The sequence below is a fragment of the Borostomias antarcticus genome, assembly GCF_949987555.1.
Source record: "Borostomias antarcticus genome assembly, chromosome: 1".
NCBI classification, from domain to species: domain Eukaryota; kingdom Metazoa; phylum Chordata; class Actinopteri; order Stomiiformes; family Stomiidae; genus Borostomias; species Borostomias antarcticus.
Window position 1 is genome coordinate 52,322,133 of NC_140234.1, and position 9,178 is coordinate 52,331,310.

General features: G+C 38.1%; 1 protein-coding gene across 1 annotated transcript; it reads right to left on the bottom strand.

Moving 5' to 3' along the window:
• Positions 1-6,753: 6,753 nt before the first annotated feature.
• On the bottom strand, positions 6,754-8,438 carry LOC311307595 (olfactory receptor 4F17-like; the record flags this gene model as incomplete). Its single annotated transcript, XM_084436421.1, has 2 exons — positions 6,754-6,762; positions 7,722-8,438. The coding sequence occupies 2 exons, from the start codon at positions 8,436-8,438 to the stop codon at positions 6,754-6,756; spliced, it is 726 nt and encodes a 241-aa protein (XP_084292547.1).
• Positions 8,439-9,178: the final 740 nt, after the last annotated feature.

Here is a 9,178-nt window from a genome sequence, read left to right on the forward strand (position 1 = left end):
ATTTTGTTACCAAGGTGATTTGCTACCTATATGATTGGTTTGAAGTGGTTCTCACGCGACTTCCTCGCTACCTAGCGAAATGAATCATATGATTTTATAACAAATCTGCAATAAACTAAAATGGGCAGGAAGAAATGCACAGCGAAACTAGAGAGAGAGAGAAACGTTCTTATGGAATGAATGAATTTATTTTTTTAATGAAAGGATGGAAGAGCCACAAGCCAACTTTTTTTTAATCAATGAATGGAGGAGCCGCACATGGACGGGCAAAGAGCCGCATGCGGCTCGCGAGCCGCGGGTTAGCCACCCCTGACCTAAGGTATTGTTTTCGGTGTGGTGTTGGTTGGCTTGTTGGTTAATTTGTTCGTCAGCAGGATTGCACAAAAACTACCAAGACAAATTTCCATAATGTTTTTGTGGAAGGGTGTACATGTAGCATGGCTAGAGACACAAGGGGCCTGATCTACGAAGATCCCAAATAAAGAGCGCAAAATTGCGTGTGCAGTCCTTCAGATTGCACGTGTAGTTGGAATGCGTTTTGCGGGTGATCTATCAAAGATAATTGCGTGAATGGCAACAGGTGCAAAAGTGTGAAGAACACCCTATTTAAATGAGAGCTTTTGCATGTTGTATCTTAGCCTAGTACGACCATCCCATTCTCGCAAGCTCACATTCTGTTTCACGATATTGCGAAGCAGTGAGCTCGCTAGATCGGGATGGTCATACCAGGCTAGTTGTATCCCACAATTGCACCATGGAAGAGGAGCGCAAACAAAAGTAAATTTGACGTGACCGAATTAGAGGTTTTAGTGGACGAAACAAATAAACACCTCAAAGAACTACAGAAAAGAAACCTAAATATAGCGATAAAAAATAGTGTACTTAAGTATACTATTAGTGTACCCCTTTTAAAATAAAACTAAAATTAGTATACTTTCAGTTTACTTTGAATGTACTATCAGGGATATACTAAATAAAAGTATACTTAGTTTATACTGACAAATACATCGAAAAAGTTTAAGTATACTTTGCCTATACTTTTACTTACATGCAAGTATATTTAGCCTATACTTAGTTGTAAAAGTACAAGTAAAGTATATAGAAAGGTTTAGGCCCTTCTGCACTGTAAATTAAGTATTGTTGTGATATTCTACAACAGGTTTGGGGGTGTATGGTTGTGTAGCTATATTTCACACATATTGACTGCTTTGAGGTAGCCCATCTTCTACGTGGTATCTAGGAATGAACATAGATCTTTATGAATCGCTAGTTGTGCTTACATAGAGCGAGGGCTTGTTGTGGTTTTTCACATGCCTCTGTAATATGATCTTTAGAAATGTCTTTAGAAACGAAATAGCTTCCCCACTTGCTCCAGCACGCATGTGCACAGCGCGCAGACTGCCTATTCTCCGTTGTCTGTAGGCTACACTCGCGATCGGCTTGGAGTGCCTGGAATATTGTGTGCAATATGCCTGAATATTTATCAGATTTTGAGGATATAGAAGATGACTTAGAATATGATGGACGCCGATCGTAGCGTAGAGAATGTGAGCCGCGAGTGTAGCCTTCAGACAGAGAATAGCCAGTTTGCACGCTGTGCGCATGTGTGCTGGTGCAAGTGGGGAAGCTATTTCGTTGCTAAAGACGTTTCTAAAGATCATATTACAGAGGCATGTGAAAAACCACAACAAGCCCTCGCTCTATGTAAGCACAACTAGCGATTCATAAAGACAGATTGATGAAAACAACCGTTTCGCGGCAGAAAATATTTTTTTCTCAGTGCCCCGTCCGCCGCCATTACATGGATATACTTGGCTCGCGCGGGATTTTAAATTTCTTCTACAGGCCTCCGAATTACACCAAAGTTATCTCGATGAGTCAAACGCCTTATAATATGCCGTAAATAAGGTCCAGGTTGTCAAAAACGAGCATTCTCCTTTAATTGAGGGGGGGATTAACAGCACGTGTGCAGTTTTCACGGAAGCGGGGTTCAGGTTCAGGCTCAGGTGCAAACAGTAAAAGCCAACTAGGCACTAATACACAGATGTATAAGGGCGTAAGACTAAACTATGCATAGAATCCGGCCACACCATTACTATAAAGATGGCACAAACTCAATGCTATGTTGTCCGATCAGAATACACTGAATCTATGGTGTATCTGTGACTGACACAGGATCCTGTCTGCTGTTGTACTCAATAATCCACAGGGCGGATCCACGAGCCACCCTAAAATGGCCTGCCATTCACCTCCATTCATTTTTTGGACTGAAAATTCCCCCCATTCATTGTCAAAGGGGGAAATTACAATGGCTATACAGTGCATCCGTAAAGTACTCACACCCCTTCACTTTTTCCACATTTTGTTATGTTATAGCCTTATAACAATTTTTTTTTATCAAAAAAATCTACACACAATACCCCATAAGAACAAAGTGAAAGGACTTTTCGATTTTTTTGTAAATGTATTAAAAAACTGTAATATTAAATTATAAGTATTCAGACCCTTTACTCAATACTTTGTTGAGGCACCTTTGGCAGCGATTACTGCCTCAAATCTTCTTGGATATGGCACTACAATCTTGGCACACCTGTATAAGCGGTATTTCTCCCATTCTTCTCTGCAGATCCTCTAAAGTTCTGTCAGGTTAGTTTGGGAGCTATTTTTAGGCCTTTCCAGAGATTTTCAATTGGGTTCAAGTCTGGGCTCTGGCTGGGCCACTCAAGGACATTTACAGATTTGTCCTGAAGCAACTCCTTTGTTGTCTTGGCTGTGTGCCCTTGTCCCAGTCTGAGTCTGGTCCTGAGCGCTCTGGAGCAGGATTTCATCCAGAATCTATATGTACTTGTCTCTATTCATCTTTCCCTCTATGCTGACTAGTCTCCTAGTTCCTGCCGCTGAAAAACATCCCCACAGCCTGATGTTGCAATTACCATGCTTCACCGTAGGGATGGTTTTAGCTAGGTGATGAGCGGTGTCTGGTTTCCGATAGACGAATACACCACGTATTCACTGAGTCATTACTTTAACACTGCCACACCATTGTTTTCTAACCCTAACCCTTTCTGCGTTTTCGCTTTACCTATTTAGTTAATTTTCACATATCAGCGCCCACTTATCAAACTCAAACAAGTGCCCCTCCACATGCGCACGCACCACAGAGTGGAGTCTAGACGAATCAAATTTCAGTTTCAATTCTCATCAAGAGAGTAGAGGGAGGGCAGGGGAGTGGAGGAGGAGATTATAGCTATAGCCTCTCGTGACTAGCTATCCTACCTAACGCTAACAGCTAACCTAGCCACCAAGGAGTGGCTGTTGCCACAAGCTAGCAGGCTAGCTTATTCTAGCAGACTATTCTCTCGCCTATTCTGGCAGCGTTTTATTCATAAAAACATGATTTGCAGTGGCAATTTGGTGTTGCATGCCTCCAGGGCTTGCCTAAAAATACACGATCACAGTAAGGTAAGAATAAGATAAACGTTACACTCAGTCCTGTGCCTCTTTAAAATGAGAATTTGTTTATCGCCATGTAGCTTTTCAACATATTTTCTTCGGGCCAAAGTTATAATAGTTTAGCTTTTTTCATTAGTTTTTATTTTTATATCGTTTTAACTTTTTGTTTTCAATTTCAGTTTAGTTTTAATTCGTTTTTAAGCAGGTTTGCTAGTTTAGTTTAGTTTAAATTTTTCGAAAATGCTTAGTTTTAGTTAAGTTTTTATTAGTTTCAGTATTAGTTTTACTTTTTTTTTCTTCTGTGCTAGCCTCGTGAGACTATCCTGATCTCACAAACTCACGTTGTTTCACTCCGTGTGAAATAAACCATCTGGCGCACATCAGGTTACTTCTCGGCAGAGGCAAAGCTAAAAAAAAATTGGAGGATATATTTCATATCCACCCAAAATAGTAGGCGTATGTATGAAATGAAAAAAGACTAAAGACATTTTCTCTAGAATTTAAGTTTATTTTAGTTAGTCTTGTAAACATACAATACATTGTTATAAGCCTAGTTTTTATTTTTTTATTTCAGGTAACTAAATGTTTTTTAGTTCATCTCTTTATTTCATCTCAGTGGTATAACTCTGGCATTCATTGCCTAGGAGATATTATGAATGATGATGGTCTAAGAAGCTTTCAGGATTTGAGGGAAACATGTAAGTTGCCAATCTATTCATTCTTCTTGTATTTACAATTACGCTCTGCCATACGGGCTGCAAATATTGAGAATGAAAGACACCTTATCAAACATCCAATAATTGACCTAATCAACAAACTGTCAGGATTACCTAAGGGACGTGTTTCTTTGATTTATATTACACTTTGATTTATATTACACTGTTAGAGCGGTAATAACCATATGGAACAAAGACTGCACTGAATCATCGATAAATTGGCTCAGTGTGGAAGAATGCCTCCCGCTCTTCCAAAGCTTAAATTACAAATTAACAAATATGAATTTCATATTTCGAACTTACTTGACACCAAAGCAGAGATACAGGATGAAAATAGCTACATCCCAATTGTATGTACAATTGTACATTATGCAAATTGAACCAAATTGGGACCTTTCTACATAGTATGTGGGACTGTCCAAAAGTTAGATTATTCTGGTAACAAATAACAAAATGTCTCTCTGAAACAACTGGGATAGAGATTGGATGCTCTCCACAAATTATGCTATTAAATGATGATTTAGGGCAGACCTTTAACCATACTCAAAGACAGCTGTGGTTATCAGCCTGTACAGTAGCAAAAATGATGTTATCGATGAGATGGCAACCTCCTCACACGCTATCATCAATGGATAAATATGTTAATAGAGACTATAACTACTGTTTGGAGCTATCACTAGCTGTAATGAGTGGAGCAAGTCAGAGTTGTCATAGAAATTGTAACCTTTCACATGCAAAACCCCTAGCTGTGCTAACCTCATTTATAACAGGATTACATCTCCAGGGCAACACCAGACTTCTTCACTTCTGTTGGATGAACCACTCATGTGCGTTATCCTGAAGTCCTTGCGCTCGTATGTTTTCTTAATAAATCTCACTTTACCTCTTTGAGCGAACCTTGGAAAATCCTTTACTTTCGATCAGATTTATTTCCACTACAGAGTACACTTGAGGCCATGAAAAATGCATTCAGATTAGCTAGAAACATTTTATACATTTCAAAGTAATCTATTAAAACCATATTTAAATATTTGTTGTATGTGGTTATCATCATTATTGTGGCCATTTCTATTATTACTATGATTATTAAGCAAATCACCATGGACATTGTTATTATTATTAACATGAATCCATTAACGTCATGACTTCACAGTTAGTTTTTTTCCTGTCACTATTATTATTATCATTAATCATATTGTTTTCTTTTGTTTTTGACTGCTATGCGAATGACTGCATATGTGTAAGACTAGAGGGTTAGACTACACTATATTATGTAGTAATGTGTTTAAAAGCATCCTGCAAAAATATTACTTTGAGAAAGACCAACTGGGAAGGGGAAGGGGAATTAATATTATACATCATAAAATGTATTACTATTGGCCTATAATTTTGCCCCCCTGGAATGTCAATTGTTGTACTGTACTGTATGTATGGCTGAACAACTTATGTTAATAAAATGTTACTAAAAAAAATAAAAAAATAAAAATGTTTTTTCACACTTAGTTTTCTTTTTTTTTGTGTTATTTTTCGTTAACTTTAATAACCTTGCTTCGGGCATGATGCATATTCCTATTATGCTTGTAATTTTTTTTTAAAAACGACATGGGAATAAACAAATTCTGATTATAAAGAAGCACAGGACCGAGTGTAAGGTTTATATCTTACCTTACTGTGATCGCACATTTGCAGGCATGCCGTGGAAGCATAAATAGCCTACACAACAGTGCTGTTCGACATAAGGCAAAGGTCTAACATAAAAGAGTAAAGTAAGCACTCTCTTATTTTAGGCTAGATGGTGCTACTAGTAATACCGGTGTTGTCATGGGTTTATTAGTCCATGGGAAAAGATCCACACCGTGACATCCCTACGGCAATGCTGCAGATTTTTTTTGTACCCTTCTCCAGATTTGTGCCTCAATACAATCTTGTCTCTGAGTTTTTCCTTTGACTTCATGGCTTGATTTCTGCTCTGACATGCACTGTCAACTGTGCAGGTTTCCCACGTGTCTTGGAAAGCAGGTGGCAATTTCCAGTCATGGAAAACACATGAGAACAAAATATTAAACACAATTTCTTTAAACCAATCACAATAATCTTTGGCGGAGCAGTTGCTAGGTTGTTTTTGTTTCACGTAGTCTGGGAGAATCTCCCATCGCGAGAAACGGGGGACTGGCATAAAGCACTTAACCTAACGAATGCAACAATACCAAACATGTCCTGCTCGCACGCAGGTGTGCGTGCACAGAGCCACAAAATGCATTCATTGGCAGAGGTCTGTGCTCTCTAAGCTCCATTTCTAGTTCTTTTTCCGGCACTTGTTTGTGTCAGTTATTTCCTGTTTCTTTTGGTTTTCTTATTTTCACTATGCCACTGACAGTGTACAACTAACTATAGCTGGTCGGTTGCAAAAGCAGGTTGGACACATGGCCAGAATCGCTCCAAGAAACAAATTATAACCGTATGCTACCAGCACATACACACACACACATTTGAATACTTTATTTGATTCCACAAATTAAATTACAGCTATCAGGGAATCAAATATAATACACACACACATACTCTCTTTCTCTCTGTCTCTCTCTCATTCTCTCTGTAGAGTTGAGTATATCGACAAGTGCACACAGAGAACCACAAAATGGACTGCTTTAATTCCAGCACCTTAGCAAAGATCCAGTCGGATCAGTGGAGCGGTGGTCTCCCATGTACACGAGTACATGAATTGCAAAATTGTGTAGTATATAGTACATTTTGGCAACAATAATGTCTGCTCTTATATTAGGTTGAAAAATTAAAGTGTTTGTGTTGGAGAATGTAACTTTTATTTCCAACGTTGGATCAAAGTGAACTTGACTGCTGAAATGAAATGGTATTTTACTTTGCATGACAAAAAAGATGACACTCAATGAATTCACGTGACAAAAACATACCACAATACCACTGCTATAGTCTTATAGACAAAATATCACATGACAACGCACATGAAAAATACCCCCGCCACCCCCCCCACAAAATTCGACTATAAGAGGTGTTCAAATATTTAAAGAGTACATTGTTTCGGGTAAGGAAAATAATTGAATGTTTTTATATGAGATTTCTACATGAATAATGCTATTAGTTGACAATATGTTTCCTTATGTTTATTTTCAATGCCGGTTAAAAATGATCAAAGGTTGGTATCTTTAGAAGTGTAAATATATTGTAATTATGTCTTAAACAGAGCTCTATGGGCAGTCTAACTTGCCTGGCAATGATCAGGCATAGTGTAACATCACATATACTGTAGGCAACCAGCAAGGAGTGGACACTCTTTTCCAGCTCCTGTTTTTGATTTTATTTCTTCCGTAGTACAGTGAAAAATGTAGTCCTAATGTCTTTTGTTTTCATTCCATATATGATTGGATTGATTACTGGAAGAAGCAAGAAAATCAACATACCACAAAACTTTCTGACATTTGGGGATAGGTTTGGAAATCGATAGGAAAGTATTGTAAATGTGCAAATAAATTCAAAAAGAACAAATGTGACAATCTGGGCCACACATGTATTCACAGCCTTGCTCTTGGCATCAGACTGTCGATTCATAACACATATCAATAAAATGTTAGTGTAAGAAAATAACTGAGTACCTAAGCTAATAATCTGTAGGATTGCTGTTATATATAGTCCATAGATGTTGTTAATTGAAAGATCACCTCCACACGAGAGGCGAAGCAGTGACGGGTTGTCACAGTAGACATTGCTGATTAAGTTCTTACATTGTTTAACTCTGGCCTGTAGACCAAACAAGATCAAAACCAGCACAAAATCTAAGCCCCAAGCTGTGGATATAAGGACACATAATGTAGAATGTGTCATAATTGAATGATATCTCAGTGGCTTGCAAATTGCAAAGTATCTGTCAACTGACATTGCTGCAAGAATTAAAAGTGCACCGCCTGCATACATATGAATCAAAAAGGCTTGTAAGACACATGTGGGGTAGTATACAAAGTTTGTTTGTGTCACAATGTCACCCAGCAATCTGGGAAGAAAAACAGTGATTCCTATCATGTCATTGAGGGGGAGACTGAAGAGGATGTAAAACATGGGTTTGTGAAGACTCCGCTGGGTGATGATCAACACCAGGATAGTCAGGTTGCAGAAAAAAGAGAACATGTAGACAAGCAGGCCCAGAATGAACACAGGGAAGTTCACTGGTGGGGGGATATCAAAGCTGGCTATCTGCAGGTTGAAACTAAAAGAGAAGTTTGGAGTAATCCCTTCCATTATGGAATGTCCAAACCTGTAAAACATCCAAACTTGTACAATCACGTATTTCATCTGGCTCAATATTAAATAATAAATTACTCTTGAATGTATACCATATACATGCAGATTCTTTCACATCACAAACTTGCAGGTAACGATCAGCTTAGTAATATTGAATTCTCAAGTATAATTGACTCAATTTAGAAAGTTGAGTCACCTGCATTCATTTTAGATAGTGAAATTTTAAATTGTTTTATTGTCCAATTAATTTGAAATTACTTATCTTCAATGGTACTTACCTTATAATGTGCTTATTACCTTCACAGCCCGTATCTTTCTCTCAGAGCAAGCAGCACTGGTAGTGTTGTCTATCTCTCTGAACTAGTTTAGTGAGTATTTCATCAACAATGAAAATAATTTAGTGAATTCAGGAACAGCAGTATTTATATAAGGAACAGGTGAAATACTCATGTGACAAAAGTCCCTCAAGTCAGTGGGCCATATGACGTAACTTAGAACACTTTACCTTCATTAGTGTGAATGCTGAGCTCTTTATAATATTCTGATTCAGCAATCATACTATTGTTATCCAGTTCTTTATAGTTTTATACTTCTGAATTTTTGTGGCTCTCTTCAACTCCTTCATACTGTACTTTGAGCTACTTAAACCATTCCTATCTCAAAATATTCAGCTTTCGCTGACGCGGCTGTGAACGTGGCTCTATGCAAGTGGTTCACTCGTGCGGGGGTCACTGCCT